At 44.2% G+C, this 18,274-nt stretch overlaps 1 protein-coding gene and 1 long non-coding RNA gene across 5 annotated transcripts in view; both read right to left on the bottom strand.

The window, feature by feature from the left end:
• The window catches only part of BMPER (BMP binding endothelial regulator), a 147,934-nt gene extending 139,545 nt beyond the window's left edge, over nt 1-8,389 (bottom strand). Inside the window, exons 1-2 of one of the 4 annotated variants that reach the window (XM_075745378.1) lie at nt 7,825-8,389; nt 6,122-6,207 (exon numbers count right to left, since the gene is read on the bottom strand). In XM_075745378.1, coding sequence (XP_075601493.1) covers nt 6,122-6,207; nt 7,825-8,188 — 450 coding nt within the window. In that variant the 5' untranslated portion in view covers nt 8,189-8,389. Of the gene's footprint in view, nt 1-6,121; nt 6,208-6,431; nt 6,989-7,072; nt 7,461-7,824 lie in introns of those variants that run through there. The other 3 variants (XM_075745379.1, XM_075745380.1, XM_075745382.1) reach the window with 3 other exon arrangements.
• A 2,040-nt stretch (nt 8,390-10,429) lies between these two features.
• Nucleotides 10,430-18,274, bottom strand: LOC142600771 (uncharacterized). Its single transcript, XR_012834331.1, has 3 exons — nt 18,195-18,274; nt 17,618-17,681; nt 10,430-10,911 (listed from the first exon to the last, which is right to left on the bottom strand). It is a non-coding gene; the product is annotated as an uncharacterized LOC142600771 (long non-coding RNA).

Here is an 18,274-nt window from a genome sequence, read left to right as displayed (position 1 = left end):
TTGCACATTTGGATTTAAAAGCGGAAACTTAAACTACAGAATGATGTTTCATGCTGAATAAAACTTATGCCAAGCAAAGCTCTGATTTCTAGTTTCCTGAACTCCTGAATCCAAACTTTTCTCAGGTTTCCAACACTTGGTTACACTTTCTGGCTCACATTTATTTCCTTCTGTTCTGGATTTAGGTGATAAAAGGTTGAGACATATGATTACCACTCCTCAGGTGCAGTTGGCAAGCTTGAGGCACAGGCACAAGGGAAGTGGGGAGGAAAAAGGTGGGGGAAATGGCACTGGTTTAGATGTGGTTTGTCAAGATCACTACTGGCTTTTATCAGCTGTTTCTTGACACAACTCACTTTGTTGTAAAGTATTTTGGAAAAATAAAAAAAATAATGGGAACCTTTTTTCCCCACAAAGAGCACATCAAAAATAAACCTTTTCATTCTCCAGAAAAAATAATTATAATAATAAGAAAAGGCTCTTGCAATGTGAAGGCCACTGTTAGTTGAGGTACACTTATCTATTTCCTTGCAGGTCCCAGCTTCTCACCTGTCTCTTTCAGCCAGCATTTTTGGTACGTTCATTTTAAAACTACATACACCACTGGCCAATGGATACGTTATTCTTGGATCTCTTCTTGCTTCTGGCAAGGTGTTCAGGGTCCATGCAGATGGTGATAAATGAGCATGAAATGACATGGCTCTCCTCACCACCACTGGCACCACCACCTGTCATCGTTGTCACTGCTGAGCTCATCTCACCTTCAAAAAACTCAGCACTCAGAAGTTTAATTCAGGCTAAGTTAATTCTGTGGGGTTTTTACATTCTCATCCTATAATTATGCACAGGTTCTCATTTCACTTATTTCCTACGGACTGTAGCATTTTTATGTCTTTTCCACGCATATGTTGAAGTATATATTTCTTGAAAGCAAATGCCATAATATCAGGTGTGAGCCTACTTCTATTTTGAGTTTTAGATACCTCCCAGCCAAAAAGCTGTACCAACAAAAACTCTTGCTGCGCTTGAACATTTACTGTACTTGTACCAGAGTTGAACTGAAATATTCCATGCCTATTTTATATGCTGACACCCATATAAAAGACATCTAACCAAAAGTTCTCCCAACACGCTGTTAATAGCATTTTCCCCCTAACATTTCAAAATCCTCGACATATATCTGCACTACAAAAAGTCCAAAACTTACCAAAATGTGGTAAGTTTTCACGCGTATGAAGTTTTCTACTAACAGAAATTCACCCATGCCTCCACTACCCTCAGCCTAAAGCTTTCACATCTGAAATATAAAGATCTGAGACTGTCACACATGACATGTTTGGGTTCCTCAAACTGCACGAGGTGTGTGAAATGCTCCTACGGATTGAAATAAACTCATTTTTCCACATATGTGTGAGAATATTTCTAGAAGAAAATTTTTGCATTAGGTAGTGTAGCTATAATCATTTGCGGTCTTAAAGCATTTAATAGCTGGAATAAAAGAATCTATTTCTCAAACTGAATCAATATAATTCCATTAGGAATACCATCAAGATTATATATTTTTACCTATGATCATCATGCCAGTTCAGACCAGCTCTTTAAAACCCAAACATTTTTTCTGTCAGTCAACTTCATTACCCACAGTTTCATTACTTTGATTTTCAGAAAACAGCAGGACATGACATTTTCTTACTATTGACCACTAAGCACAAAATAATTTCACAACTATATGTTCTCCAACATCTTTTTTTTTTTTTTTGTACTGTCAAGGGTCACATCATTATCTGAAATAAGAGCTTCTGGTTTTTTGACAATATTTTTTCTTCACAGAGTTGGTTTACTTAGTCCTTGTTACTGCCCATCACATCCAGCCTTTCCTTCCAGTTGTTCACCTTCCTCTGATGCAGAGCTTGCTGCAGCTTAAGAGTGTTTTCTATCCCTTCCATCAGAGACATCTTTAGCTATAAAGACTTGCACGGTTGCAATGGGCCAGTCAACCATGGCATACCACACTGGCACTTCACAGGTAGCCCTACCTGCACTTTAGACGTGACCTGGCTTCAGAACAATTTCCCAGTGCAACTTCTGTATTTCTGTTTTACCCATTAGCTCTAAGTACTAAGGATGCCAGTGCTTTCTCCAGTTTCTGTGTTTAACAGCATGCAAGGTGAATGCACGAGAAAGGAGGTACTTTCAGTTGCCTTCCGCTTGCTTTGTGCTCCTCCAGTATCTCAAACCCCATGGAAAGCCAGGTGGTGTGGTAGCTTCCCAGAGACAGCGTATCTCCTCAGAGATGTGGAACCACAGACATCCAAAGTGGAAGTGGGCAGAAGACCAAAGCACGCTAGCTGTAACAGCATTTTGCAGATAGCAACAGCAAGTCATAAACCACAGTTCTCAAAACCTCTGGTTCATGAAGTCAGCTTGAATTTGCCTTTGTCCATCCATGCCTCAGAACATGCTTGGGAGAGCAGACACACCAAAAACCTGGCATCTGCACAGCCTTCCCCTTGTCAGAGAGACAAAAAAGAAAATGAGTGTGCTCAGACTTTGACTATACCACCCACATCTACCTGCAAAGTGAAAGTGCATGAAGTGAGAAGGGATGGCTTTGTAGTCAAACCATTAGACTAGGAGTTAGGAGACCTGAGCTTTCACCACAGTCCTACAAGAAATTTCTTGTGGATAAACCACAATCCTTCTTTGACTTTGATGTTTTTCCTCTAAAAAAAATTAAAAAAATAAATGGCCACTTCTTGCAGTCAGCTGTAATTAATGGCCAGTTCTTTCGAGATCAAATCCATCCGTGGTTATTAAGTGCTTACAGATTATTAGTTGGACAGCAATATACCATTGCTAAAGTGTTGTAATTGTAAAAGCTCACATTGAAACTGTTGTCTTACAGATGTTAAAAATGACCATTTTTTATGTGCATTATTAAGACCATAAAGCAGAGACATATAAATTACAAATTAGGGAACTCCAGATTTTACCCATAGTGGCTTGTTCAGCTGGTAGTTCTTGCACACAGAGCTACAGTGTACCTTTACACACACACACACACACACACACACACTCTTAGTCTTACCTTTTTCCTTATATTAAGGGCAAGCATCACTCCACCACATTTCATTTTGACAAGTAGGGAAGTCCAAAACAGAGTTATCTCATGGTGGGTGCAGTGCCTTTTTACAAGAAAAGCATTACCTATGCTTTAGCAGTGAATTATTTACTGTGTACTACATACGAAATCTCCAGCACATGGCCCCCAGTCTTAATTCCCACATCACCACAACTTATCTTTCCACATGTTACAGCAGATGCTCAAAAATGAACTCATCTTGTTTGGTAGCTAGACTTGGCTGTCTCTAGGAGATCCCCACCAGTGTCCCTTCTGTATTCAAGATTCAGGGTTTTGTGTTACCAACATCTCCAAAACAAGAGCTAGATACTTTATTAAAGCAGCACCCCCAGAAGCCAGCATCAGCTCTATCTGCCTTGTTCCTGTTTATGTTCCTATCATGAAAATCAGTCTGCCCTATCTCCGCTAATCAATGAGAAAAATACAACTTTTGGTTTTAGTCTTCCTACCAAGACTTCTCAGTGGTGTATAAGGAATTGCATTTGTAAATGCTCTTTGCAGTCTTTGTTGCATTATTGCAACTTACTCATAACCTATGAGTTCCCAGTTTTTACCAGATTTAGTCTTAGACTACTACCCCTTGCTTTGCCCTCCCAACTGGTTTAGCCCGTTAAGAGAAAGGTGGAGACTGTTTTGCTTATGCTGCCTGCCTCCTCCTCCCTTGCTAGGGTGCGTCCCTGTGCTCCACAGGATATAACCTGCAGAGTCACTTCTGTCAAACACTTGATGATTCGGTTCCAGCATTTCGGTTCTGCCTCCTCTCATTTGTGAGCTGGGGAAAGTCCTGGGAGGGAGTTATTTAGATATTCCTCTTCTTCCCAGAGCCGTTCAGATTTCTGTAACTTGTGCAGTTATTTATGGCAGCTTGCTGTCATGGAAATGTATCACAGCTATGGGGAGACCTGCTATAACTCCAATCCAGTATTTCAGTTACTCACTTTACTGGTGTTTTTAACAGAAGTGCCCTCTGTTGAATTTTCTGTCCTCTCCTGCACAGCATTTGCTTCCTTCCTGGAGCAGCTGACTAAGCTCTCTTTTTAGTTGCTCACTTCTTATGATATGAACATCCATCAGGTTTGCCCTTGAAGAGTACGATCAGTCTTCCAGAGAAAGTTCCTCACTGAATCGCTATTAAACAATCAATATTTCTAGTTGGATGTAAGGAAATCTGGTTCTCTCTTCCCTCCTGGTCACAAATCACCACATTGTTTCTTTTGTTTCTGCTCTCCGCATACCTCTTAAAATTGATCTTTTCCCTTGTGGCAGGCCTGAACAAAGATTTCAGCAACGGGTTGTCCAATAAGTCATTGCTTTGGATGCTGCACAGCGTCGAAGTCAGTATCTCCAGACTGGTTTCCTTCTCCTCTACCAGGTCTCCCAGCTTCCAACTCAAGAAACAGAGATCACATTTATCCTTTGGCAGAAATAAAACAGAGCGTATCCAGTGCAGGTAAGCACAGAAACTCGGTAGGCATCTGTACTCTTAATAAAATGTAGCGTCCTCCTTGCACAGAAGGGAGCCAAATGCCCTCAGTTGCCATTTCACTAAAGTAAGCCCTACAAACTGCAGAGATTTAGAGTTCTTACATCCAATGTTTTTTGCAGTTCTTCACGTTCATGCACTAAAAGGGTGCTCATCGATTTAATAAAGCCAAGGTCTAGAGAGATCTATAAATACAAGTATTTTACCCTGATGCATTATTGCCCTGATGCCCAAGACTGAACTTCTGCTCCTTCACAGATAAATTGCTTCCTCACTGGTTAACACCAGCTTCCATTAGCAAGAGTGGTGGCAGACATATTTGGGAAGGTGATCCATGATAAAACACAGCTTCATCTCTTTTTTGGTTTTCCCTTTGATTTCTTTACTCACCACATCCCGTGCTCCTCCTTTCCCCATATCCCTCTACTCAGAAGAATCAATAACTTTATCACTATTAGCTAAAAAGTTATCATCGAGTCTCACTAAAAGTCTGTTGAACTCCCTGCAGCGATATACATCAACCTCGGGGGGGGCTCAAGATCAGGTTCCTACAGTTGCCAAAATTGCCTTCTGAAACAATTCTTTGTCTTTTATAGACTTGTAATAATTCTGGCTAATATTAATAATTTTAATAGCAATAAAAGAAGGAGGGGGGAGGGTGTCTTGATATTTCAGTCCTAAAGTGGAACACATTCTGTACATTCAGCGACTCTCTAACTTCCAAAACGTACAATGTAGTGCTTTCTGGTCTATACTTTACTTTGCATTCAACAGCAAATTAAGGTTTATGGCTTTCTTTTAAATATATTGTAGGAAGTTTTATTTAGAACAACTGTTTTTCAGTATCTCCTAAGCCTTGGCTCATCCAGCTGAATTGCTCCCAAAACTCCAAAGCAGAGTTACAAGGAAAGGGAATGTTTCTCCTCAAAATGTGTATCAGCTAATGACATTATTAACCACTGAATTCCCAGCACAGCAGGCGGTGTCATCCTTGGAACGAAGCGCTCTGATGAAAGCATCACTTGTGCTTTCACCGTCATCTTATTACAGCATGCATAGTCACGTCGCAGCCTTCACCTTGCACCCTTCGTGCAGCTCCTCAGCCACTGCCGCGTGAAACTAAGCACGTGGGAGCTCGAAGCAGCAGCATTTCCGAACCCTCCCTTTCACCCTCTTCGCTGAGCTACACGCACAGACTTTCGTGTGCACCCCGACTTCGTGAAAACAGTTCTCCCTCCAAAGTCACGTGGTAAATGTGGTTTCACAATGTCATATTAAAGTCATGTACAACTTTGTGTCCGAGAGTTTTAAAGTCAAAGAAATGATTGCCAGATCATGGATTGGATTACTTTCCATTAGCTCAGCTCTGAGATAACCTTGTGTTACATAAAGGCGACACAGGCACCCAAGATTTGATTATGTGAAATATTCCCCTCTCTGTGCAGTTGCTTTTAGTACAGGCCTGAATGTTCTTATTATCTGAAATCCAAACTTACCAGGCAAACACACATTATACAAGGGTTGTCTGTGATAAATGGTATCTGCAGAATTTCCCCTTCATTTTCACATTTTGCAACGGATCCTGAAACAGAAATAAAAATTTAAAAATATTGACATATTTCAATCCCCCCAGCTGGTTTTGGAAACTGTGCTCGTCACACTCATGTTTAACCCCTGCTCCGTTCCTAGCCTTCAATTTTAAATCTTGCCTTAATTTGCCTGTTTTAAGCAAGCGAGGATGTTCAGCATTTCTATAAGATTCCAAAGGGCAGTGGGAAATGACTGGCCTTTTATTGCCGCACAAACCTAGACTTTCTTTGTGCCCCAGTTATAGCAGAGAAGGACATTTTTTTTCTCTTCTCAGATGACGTGTGGAGAATAATGAGTACTCCATGCAAAGCAGGATACTTCTGTAACGATAGATCCAGAGCTCACTGAAATCAGCAGAAAGCTGCCCATTACACTCCAATGACTTGGACCAGGAGTACAGCACGAGCCCTAAACCAAGCATCCTCTTAATGCACGACAGTCAATTGGCAAATGAGTCAAAATTAGCAGGCTGACTGTCAAACGGAATCAAATTGGAAATCCCTTCATGGCCCTCGCGCTGATTAGCTGGTGGTGGAATCACTTCTCGAAATCTAATGGCTCCTCGCTTGCACTAGAAATTGATTCAGCATTTACTTCCGTGCCTTAGATATCAGGAAAATATAAACCCCAAGGGAAAGTGGGGATAAAAAGTGGGCGAAAAAGGAAAATAAAAAGGAAGCGTGGTTCCTGTGTTCACCTGCCCCAAACCACGCGGTTGCACCTCCAGCTGTCCGCCCTTCCCGCGCTTCCGCGAAACGCCTGGCAGCCCCCGCGCCCGACGGCGGGTCCCGGCGGCAGGTGGGCACCGCGCAGCCTGCGCGCCCGCGGAACCCCCGCCCCGCTCCGCGCCCCCTTACCTGTGAGCAAGGAGGAGGCCAGCGCCCCGGGAAGGCAGAGGGCGCCCAGGAGGACGGCGGCGGCCGGGACGAGGCGCGGCGGCGCCGCCGGCCAGCCCCCGCCGAGCCGGGGCATCCTCCCCCGGGGGTGCCGCTGCCCGCCGGCTGCGGGGCAGCGTCCGGGACGCGCCGTCGGGTGGCGGAGCCCGGCCGCCCCCGGCACGCCCGCCCCAGCACCGACCCCCGGCGCCGGGCAGCAGCGGGGGGGTGGGGGGAGCAGGACGGGAGGCAGCGGCCCGCCGGGGAGTCCCACCCCACGGCGGCACCGGGGGAGGGGACTGTGGGTGCGGGGAAAGCAGCTGTCAGCGCCTGCCCCTCGGCCCCGCACCCCCTCTTTCCATCACCCCCCTCCTCTGCCCGCATCCCTTCTTATACCTTCCTCTCCCCATAGTCCCTCCTCCGGCACCCCCCGGCCCCCATGCCTCCCTCCCCCCCCGGCGCACACACGCACAGACAGGCTGCCAGCCCCAGACCCCGTTTCCCTGCCGGGAGATGCCCGGCCACTCCCTCCCCCGGCCCCGCCGAGCACCGCCCGGGCCGGCCGCGGCGTCGGGGGGCTGCGCCCGCGGCCGCTCGGCGGGTGGGGCGGGGGGAAAGGGAGAGGATCGAGGAGAAGAGGAGGACAGAAGGAGAAGAAGAAAAGGTAAAAGAGGACTAGGAGGGGAGGAAACGTGGATCCTCGGACAGGTCCGGTGCGGCGCAAACCCCGGTACCTGGGCAGAGCGCGGCGGTGCCGCCGGCTGCCTCCGGCTCCGCAGCCCGGCTTGTGTCAGTGCCGTTTTGCCTGCGGGCAGGTTTTACGGCCCGTCGGCGAGCCGGGAGAGGGAAGGAGGGAAGAGCGGGAGGGAGCGGGGGGGACGGAGGCTGCCCGCGGGTAACGCCGCGGCTCCGCTCCGCTCCCCGCCCGGCCGGGGCCGCCGAGCTCCCCTCCCGCCTCCCCTCCGTCCCCTGTGCTGCCCCCTCTCTCGCGGCAGCCGCAGCACAAACTACCGGAGCCGGCCGCTTCCCGGGGCCGCTGCCCCCCGAAGGGGTTTTCTTCGGCCCTGCCCGGCCAGCCCCGGGGCTGCCTCTCCCCATCGGGGCAGCCCGGAGGGCTCGGCGGGGTTTGGGCTCACCCCGCCCGGGGGGGCTGGGGAGCAGCAGGGTGGCAGCTACCGGGGCCGCGCTCTCCTTCCCCGAGCCTGACCTGCCGTGCGGGTCCCTCGGTCCATCGCTCCCCGGTGGCCTGTAGCCTTTGCAAGCTCCTCCTTAACACTTTCCATTTGCAGGTCCACGCTTTGCTAACCCTAGGTATAAACAGAGGCGGTATTGCCTATAGGTATCGCCGAAACCGAGCTTTTGCACACACAAATACACGTGTGGGTCTGGACGGGATGACGCTTGTGGTGTGTGGCAGGAGGTTTTTCTGTGACAGATCTTCCCAAGCCAGTTTTACAAATCATTTTCCTTCAAACTGTGATGTTTCATTCGGGGAAATGAATGCTCTCTGAAATAAACTAGTCTGACGACAAGCTGAAAAATGTTTTCAGATTTACACACGTTCTTATTTTCTTTCTTTGGGGGTGGATGTGAGCTGCTGTTTCAGAAAAGCTTACAGTATTGGCAAATCAGGTGTGTGACAGGCTGGTATATACAGGACTACAAATACATTTCACTTCTTAGTAAGATGCAAGACAATTAGATTTGCATGTTCATTTTAAAAATAAAAGCCAAGGCCTCTGAAAGCCTTCATCTTTGTTCTAAAAAGCGACATGTGTACATCTCATTGCCAACACAATTTGTCACCTGCCTTTAGGGTAGGAAGTGAAAGTCCTAAAATAGCTAAAATTGCACCAACGATAGGGACTATGGAAAACTGATACTGGCAAACTTGTAGACATCACTAGCAAAATCCTTCTGTATGAGAAAATAAAGCTTACCTTTCTTCTTATCTCCCAACCTCAATCTGTGCAGGTTGAAGGTGCATAGGCAAATATGGTAACTTAGATGCCATTAGAAGGAGTTTATATTCCCTAAAAATACAAGTGGGATACAAAACTTGCCCCACATTGTGTAGAATACACAATAAATTCAGTACGTAAATATAATGCACGTAAACTGGATGTTTTTTTCTGGGAAATATCGTTTTCATAATTCCATGCATTTTAAACATAGATGATCCTGTAGAGGTACATATTATTACGTACTACTCCAAAAGAGATTTTCACATGTCCAAATGTTTTTTTCCATTGGAAAGATGTACTGAATCCTTTGGCAAACTGGCTTTTTCTGACTTCTCTATCTGTAATCAGTGGCTATGTTTCCCTTTTCTAATTCCAGTGCAGGCACAGCCCTTCTAAAGCACCAGCCGTAGGAAAAAAAAAAAAAAATCTACCCTAATAATTTGTCAAATGACAACTACCACAAGAGAGTACTTATATCATTGTGTGCATCGAATCTTCTCTTCGTGATGGTCTAAAACTCATTAAATATTTACATCACCCGGTGTGAGAAACATACAAATCACAATGAGGGCATCAAATAACAATTCAGGCATCCAAATAACAGCAGGGAACTCGCTAAAACACTCTGAAAATGCAAAAAAGTTTCATCTCCTTTATAAAATAAAGACAAGAGGTGACAGCAACTGAACTTCATGCTCAATTCCTGCCATAACTCATTCAGTTAAGAATAATATGTAATGAAATCATACCTAAGGCAGGGCAGTTATGGAGCAATACACATAGATTTGATATGCAGTTTTACTTTTCCTATGGAAAAAAAAAAGCGTGATCATCACTAAAGCATCTTCAACACACTGATTAGGCCTAAAACTTACCTCTGAAACATCGTCTGCGGGATGAAAATGTTGTCCATGGCGTGAGCAAACTGGGTCTGTGGCTCTTTCGTGGTAGCACCAGTGTTGGGGCGAGGAATTTGCCCATCTTCCTCGCTGGAAACACCTGCTGAAATGGGACACACAGACTCCCCGCGCGGTGCTTACACCGCACTTTGCGGCCTGTTAGCTGCCCAGGAGAAGAGCCTGCTGAGGGCTGGTGCTGTCGCCAAGTCTGCTGGTACCCTGGTTCCCTAACTCCCCTCTCCCCAGGGAAGAGGGAAGATGCTCGTGGTTAGCAGCAACCTCTGTTTCCTCTTGATACTGATAATGGTGACATGTCACAAAGGAAGATCAATCTCTTATTTAAATCTCTCATGAAGTAAAATCCAGCCTGGGAGGGAAATATGCCATCATAATCCTCCCACCTTAGTTTCACCCATTCACTGCTACAGGTATGGTATTTGTCTCAGCTTTTTACCTCTCCCTTACCCTATCTCCCAAGCCTACCTTATCAGAGGTCAGCATCCTTCCTGGCTGTAATGCTGCATTAAGTATAGTTTCAAAGGTTTCTTTCTTTTTTTTTTGGCATCCCTGTTTGAAGAGGTACTTATTTTTCCAAGCAACATTCAAAGCTGTGGTAATTTTAGCAAAATCAGAGGGTCACACTGAAAACCGTGTCCTGCTATCCGGTATGCACAGAGACTTTGTTATATGCCAGCAGTTAAAACAGAAGTCACATCACCAAAAACCTTACCTCTTTTGTATAAGCATTACACGGTATCAGTTGTTATCGAAAGGATACGTTCGTTAGTTCTTTTTACTGGTCAGCCTGGGCTCATCCAGCTTGACAGGGCGGAAGCTGTTCACAAATACCACTTTGTATGTAAGTCAGCTCCTTCTCCAGTGGCTTTCCCAGTGGTCAGCAATAAAACAGTATGTCAGCCGTTAGCTGGTCATAATACAGGTTCAACTTAGCACCCACCTAAAAAGAAAAAGCAGCTTTATGGTTAGCAATAGTAACAGCGAAGAAGATGGCAGTGATCACTTTCACATCTATCTTCATGATTATCTGTTTTACCAGCAAGTCAAAATTGCTAGAAAGGCCATTCTTCATGGGCTAGAGAATTATTCCAGAAGCGGAGGAAGGCACTGAATCACTAGAATTCACATGTATTTTCTTTTGTTTAGGTAATTCAGTCTTCTAAATCTTGGGCATAGGCCTTCCTAAGGGTCCTTCATCACACAGGAAAGTGTGCAATAAATGTGCTACATAGGAACACGTATATGTTGGCCCTGGGAGTGTCTCTGCTTTTACTACTTGTACGTTGCTATGCATTATTTTAACACAGTGTCTTTGTACGTATGAGACATCTCAAAATAAAGAAGAAAATGTCTCTGATAAACACTGTATTGAAGGCTATTGTAAATTGGCACAACTCGCTCTTTCCAGTTCTGTTTTGCTAAATGACTATGCATCCACAAGGCACCAAAGGTGGTTTGCATTACACAGTTCTATTGTTACTAACATTGTACTAAAGATAAAGAATTCTCGATCCAAAAACTTAACCGAAAAGAAGGTCGCACACATCTGCTGTAGTTGGAGGCCTGGGTCTGATAAGCTTCAACCCTGTAAATTCTTGCAGAGACACCTGTAATTTGGGGAAGTATTTTATTATCATTGTGTGTGCATCAGTCCACAGCAATCAGGAAGCTTCAAGGCAACTCACGGAATCGTGATGGAGACATCGCATTTCCACGCAGGAGAGTGGACGGGAGTCACTCTACTATTCAACCCTCGGAGGATGATCAGGTCTTCACAGTTCAGCCGTGCTGAGCTGGAATACAGCCTTTTAAATGCTTATGCATGTTCATTCATTTCTGTGTTTAACCGTGTTTTAAAGGTAAGAGTATCTAACAGTGTGAGCAAACAGTATTTCTCGCATGGCCTCTTTTCCTCCGGGAGATAATGTTAATAAACCTTGAGACTGGCCTGAGTATATCAAAGAGGTGCTCCTGACAGAGCTCCCCTGCTGTAAAATATTCAGAAAACTAAATGGATGTAAATGAGGTCTGGAGACCACACTAAGAGGTTTTAAAACTGTAACAGGATTAAAAATGGCATATGGTCAAAGTCCTTAAATAAAAGGAAAGTACAAGAAAGTATCTAAAAGTTACAGTGAGACTTACTTGAATAAATGTTTATAAATTTGATCAAACAACTCATCATTTTGACAGTTTTCCATAAACCCTTGGAACATGCAAAGCATTTAATTTATTTGTGGCAAGATAAAGATAATGAGTAACATTTTAGAAGTTTATTAACATAGAATGTCCTGGCACAGTCAAACTTGCATACTTCTATTGTTTAAATTATATTTTCTAAGAACTCAAAAAAGTTAGCCTTACAAAAAGGAGTTTCTTATTGCAAAAGTCTTCAAAACAATCCTCATCATCTGTATTCATACAAATGCAAACCAAACGAATAGACCATAAACTAAACTGGATATAAATACCACTAGTACCTCAAACTGAAAAATACTTGTATGCAGCAGAAAATATCGCTCTAATATGGAGACAGCAGACTGCTGTAGTAGTCCATATCAAATATGCTAAAATAACAAAAAAAGTGAATTATAACAGAAATGCTGATGTCGTCTTAACTATGGGGTTCCCAGCAGAAGCTATTCAAGAGGCCATAGGCCAAGCAAACAGAATGAAGTGGCATATGCTCGTATTGCTTTTTGTTACTTTGCTGCTGTAAATAGTTTGTCTTCCAGAGATAATAAAAATTATTTTGTGTGAGTTATGTGTTTTTGTGTTAGGTTTACCCTTGAACATCTGCTGTGTCTGATAAAGGATAAGAGCTAACGAAATCGCATGAAGAGTGACACACATGAGGTGGTACTTTGTTTTCAGTTTGTGAGACAACCCAAAACGTGCATTTTGCCTGGCTGCTAGCCTAGCTAATAAATGCAACAAACAAGGAGTACTTGAGAAACGTTTTATAATATGGAAGACTGATGATCACAGATGAGGATGGACCCAGCTGTCCTACAGACAGCCGCTCTGCATGTGCAGAAATTCTTGATCCCATCCCCTGCCCCCCCCCAAAAAAAGAAATAGAAGTTTTTTCCCTCTAGCCAGGATCCAGCTCAAAAGCAGCTGCCCCTACCAAGCACAGAAAAGTGAAGGCTCGCATTTTTACTAAAAGACAAGTTTCCAATGGCATGCATCCTCTTGGATCATCACTTCACCTACTGCGACTCTATCCTGTGAGTTCATTCCTCCTGCTGCTGTTCCTGTTTTACAGCAGAATTTCTCCCAGTATTTTTTTTTTTTTTTTTTTTTTTTTTTTTTTTTTGGAATGACAACTAAAGGCTAAAAAAACCTCTGAGCTGAGGCTTGAGGAATGAAATACATCAAGTCGGAGCCTCCTCTCGTTCACATGGGTGCCCTCATTCACACTCAAATGAGTGAGAAGAGACTAAGGGCCATTAATTTTAAGTCATCTATAATAAAAAGTTACAGCTTGTCGACAATGCTAGGCAAAAAAAGACAAGCTGCTGTGTGGGACAGTTGCTGGCAGGTGGCAGTGTTGGGAGACCGGAGCCCTGCAGCCACAGAGCAGGGATGAGCTGGAGCTGCTTCCACATTTAACCTGAACCGCAGATCTGGTTATAGCCATCTAATCCATAGGTGCTGATGTCTTGCCCCTACACGAGAGAAATGCTGTCCTGGTTTGTTCTCAGAATGTGGTGGGTTTTTTTTCTTTTTCAGTCATCTGGCTTTGGCTGTATGGGACATTCACTTTTACTGTCCCTGCAATTAGTACAACATACCTTATTTTAGCTGGAAGCAAAACGAAAGAGAGTTTTATAAAGAACCCCTATTTATCGTTATTTTCCAGATACAAAGCTTAAGCAATTTGCTGATTACTTTTTTTTCTTAAGAAAATTGGCTATGCGACATTACAGCTGGTATAGGTGAGAAATCCTCCCTATTATTTCTTCTTGGCTTCTGATTTAAATGAAGCACACTCAATTAAGCATTAATACCTGATCTGTCCTACTGACTGACAGTACCACACATAGTGAGAGCAATGAGCTGACCGTCATAAGCAGCCTTTTTCAGCTCCAACTGTCAGGATACATTCAGATAATATACATGAGCAAATCGGGGTAATCCAGCACTGATCCGTTGAAACTTCTGTTAGTTATACAGTTTCATAATGAATAATATAGCCATTATTAAAGAAACAATACTACAAGATTTAATAATTATACTGAACTGCCCACCAATCTGACTAATTAAACCCTGGACATTCTGCAAGTGCTTAAACCCAAAAAGCAGAAATAGGCAAGTATATTAGCAACAACAAAGTAGAAGTTTGTTAAAAAAAGTATCTCATTTTGCTACTGATTCACCCAGGTCAGATTAATCTCAGACCTTCACCAAAAAAGAAAACACACAGTCACTTGGGCAAGAGAAGAAAAAAATGTACTTCCAGAAGGCAGTGTAATTCAGTGTAATTCATCTACCTGCCTCGCAGCTATCTAAGGCTCTTTCAGGAGGAGACAAGAGCATCATTAAATGTGCCAGAGGTGGGCTTTCAGTGTCATTACACAGATCTGCAGGGGGTTTCTGCCAAATCCCCAAGTTTTCTGACAGTAGCAAACCTCTAAATACATCATTTAGAAGCATAAGGTGAACAGAGACAGGGAATAGTATTTACTTTGGGAAAGTATCAGTCACATGTCTTGTATATATTAGCAGGTTAAACCCAAGAGAGTCAGCTGAATTACTTGTGACAAAAAAACGCCAATTAATCAACAGTTTTAAGGCTTTGCTGAACTTTAAATATGTATTTACATGTGGTATATGCTATTTATTTTAGGTATCTTTAAATGTAGACTCTTAAGTCTTAAGGTAGTGGCTGGCAGGTATTCTGACATACAAAACAATGTCTTGTGAGAGGCTGGTTGGTGATAAACTATTTTCAGAAGAGAATTTGTGGCTTTGGGGATTTGAGGGTTTAGTTAAGCTAGTTTGAAAAACAACATAGAGCCACCTCTTTACCAAGTCACTTAAAATTCTAACTGGTTTTAATATTGTTAGGTTTTGATCAAATTGGCTTTGATATTCTTATGTTTTGATCTAACTGAAGTCAGTCTGTGTGACTGTAGTGTAGTTTTATCAGTATGCAAGTCAGATAATAAATAAGATAGCTATTATCAAACAGAAGCTTACAGCGCTGGAAGTACTTTGGAAACTGCTCACCGTGCTAATAGACCACATAATTTAGACCCTTCCCCAGGAAACGTTCACACATCAGAGTAGCCCCAATGAGGTCAGTAAGAATAATCACATCATGGGCAGAAGATCCTCCTGAAAGCACTTGTTACAGCAGGTCCCCAGAGGAAACCAGGACAACTCCATCCAAAAGCGGGGTGACTACAGCGTTGGGATGCCCCTGTGTTAGGGTCCACTCTGTGCTGGGTTACCCAAGGAACAGGTCTCCTCTCCTGAGGGGGCTGCATCTCCTGCCCCCCCACCCCACCCCGGAGGAGGAATTTGGGTCCATAGCCCTCTGAAAATGCAGCACTGAGTGCTGTGCACCCAGCCAGCCACATCTCCAGGCCAGGTGGATGCAGTCATGGTCCCAAGAAGAGCCAAGGTCACCCCAGCCCATTTAGTTAGCCCTCACATTCAAACTGGTACCAGACCTTAATTAATCCACAAACTCAGCTAAGTGGTTGTCAGCATCTAGGGTCTCCCAGGCCTTCCTTGGGAAGCAGTGGTTTCATGGAACCTAGACAGAAAGAAACCCAAAAGTCCAACTGGAAACCTTTGGAGAAAAGGTGTGAGCCTGCCCCTGTACTTACAGACTACGCCGCTTGGCTGCCCGCTGGCGTTGCGTGGATGGCTTGTCTGGGACACGCACGGCGCGGAGCACCTGCAGGATGGAGACCACCACCTTTGCCTAAGAGGTCATCCAGGATGGTATTTCTTAACTTTCACAATTAACTTTCATAGATGGACTTGTTTTGAAGCATGTGTTTCCCTTCATAAATGTTCATACTAAGAAAAAAAAAAAAATCAAATAATAAATGACAGAACTGAGGGTTTTGCCACCCCACAGTGGAGCTGCTTTCAGTTCTGTTGTGCCAGAAATAATGAAAGCAACCGGACTTCTTCTGCATTTCTGTGCATCTTTATTTAAAAATAAAAAATCACCCACACACTCCAAATGATGATGAATTGACATCTGAGCATTCCACAAAATGACAATACAGGCCATCTATTAGAGAAAGTAACACTGTGAGCACTAGCCAGTGCTCACAACGGTTCCGCGCTTTGCTTTTGGATCCACTCCAACTGGATGAATAGACAGCACAATTCCCAAAATGCAGGAATTTTGCTGCTATGAAGCACTTGGAGGACAACAATCAAGCCTCAGCTTTGTAATGATAGGATTTCAAAAAATGGCCATTTATTTTAAAATAGACTCTGTGGTTTGTAAAGCTGTTTCTGCAGAGCACACAGAGGATAAAATGCACATACTTTTGGAGGCTCTCGGCTGCTGGCCCAAGTGCAGAAAAGGATTAAGACAAGACAGTTTGAATTTACATGATGCAAACTAGAAGAAACGAGGAAGAAAAGATGGCTCTCAAAGCTATGCTTTGTTTTGCCCTAGAAGAGGTGTAACACAAACTAAGTATTTTTTCACAGCCAGCAGGATCCAGCCAGATTGCGAAGGTGTGAGCATGGGAGCAGCCGAACAATAGCTCTATTCACCCACAACCAAATTCTCCAAATCTGGACTCTTACTTTCTGGGTTCCTAGACCAAGCCACGGACCTCAAGTTTAATTGGGATATCTAAAAAAATGAGCACAACCCAAATTATCGGTTGGTTTTGATAATGTAGGCCTTGGTGAGGGAAAAGACTGGGAGAGAGCCAACCCTAGCAGAGACAGAGTGGCACATCAACCCAAAGATATCCCCATCCCCGTGGGCACACAGTGAAGATGAAGACAGACGTGGGAGCCTGTAGGGAGAGGCAAAACACTATTATACCAGTTTAGGAGTATTTTCTAAGCACCATCTGGTGCTATGGTTTGCAAAGGGGGGAGCCAGATGACACCTCTGACGTGAGCCAGGCGGAGGCACGGAGCTGGGGAATCCATGGTGACTCCTGAGGGAGGAGGACTGCAGACACAGCCTCTGATGGAGTCGTGTGCTGGAGCAGGAGATTCCCCCTTGAGAAGTAAAACTGAGCATCCCCGCTTCTGCCCTGTGCAGGAGCACAGAGGAGCCTGTGCATGTGTGGGGAAAAGGGGAAAAGGGCTAGTGCACAGCTCTGGGGCTGCCCGGGCATGCTGTCAGAGCCTCGGCTACCCCAGTTTCGGTTTGTCCTAGCTGAGTCAAACGCACAATCTTCTCACCACAGAAGCCACATGACTAACAGTCTAGCCCCGCGTAACGATGAAGTAGGCACAAGAAATTAAGAAGGAGAAGGGTGCTCCTTTTGCTTATACCCTCTGGTTGGTTTTTTTCTGCACACAAATGTCCTCTGGCCCCTCTGGTGAGTAAGTTTGCCATTTTGGAAACTGCTCCACCACACCCGCTGGATGCTGAATCAGCGAGAGTTACGCAACTTCGCGGTTTGCAGGCGGTTTGACCTGCTTACCTCTGCTCTGCCGCTCACTATGCTTGCAGTAGTGCACAGCTGGTTTTGAAGGAGAGGTAGCTATCTACAGGGGTAAAAGAGATACAGAGAAGAAATAAATTTGTCTTGAAATTTGGGAGCACCTACAAATTTACAGTAGCAAGGCAAGGAAGAGGAAGAAAAGGAAAGTAGCAAAGAAAGGAAGGTGTTTCAATCAGAAGTCAACATGGAAGTGATTTGGTAACAAACCTCTATGCAAAAAGTCACAGTGAGCGTGGGTTTCCATAAAAGTTATCGCAAAACCTTCCCCAGCCCTACTATAGCAACCCAAATAAACAAACATTCAGGTAAATGCCCAAACTCACTTCCTAGCTTAGCCACAGAGGGATGGACATGCCTGCTGGTTTGAGACCTAAAAAGCCTAACTCAACTAAACACTCTGGGTTCAGATTTGCCTACTGGATATCTTCAAATGACAGAGAGGTGGAAGAGCATTTGTAGAAATTGTTTTTCTGGTTAGTGCAATAATCCTGAATAAGAAGGACCAGACAATTTTGATCACACAAAGATACAGACAAGCTGAAGTTAGGAAGCTCACCAGGCTTAGCAATTAGGTCCTCTCTCGTCGTGCTGTAAACCAGAAGCCAAAAATCAGTGGCCAGTTTTGAAAAAGGTGAC

Source organism: Balearica regulorum, chromosome 2 (assembly GCF_011004875.1).
Source record: "Balearica regulorum gibbericeps isolate bBalReg1 chromosome 2, bBalReg1.pri, whole genome shotgun sequence".
In the NCBI taxonomy this organism is placed as follows: domain Eukaryota; kingdom Metazoa; phylum Chordata; class Aves; order Gruiformes; family Gruidae; genus Balearica; species Balearica regulorum.
Note: the sequence above shows the minus strand (reverse complement) of the source record. Positions and strands in the feature narration are given on the sequence as shown.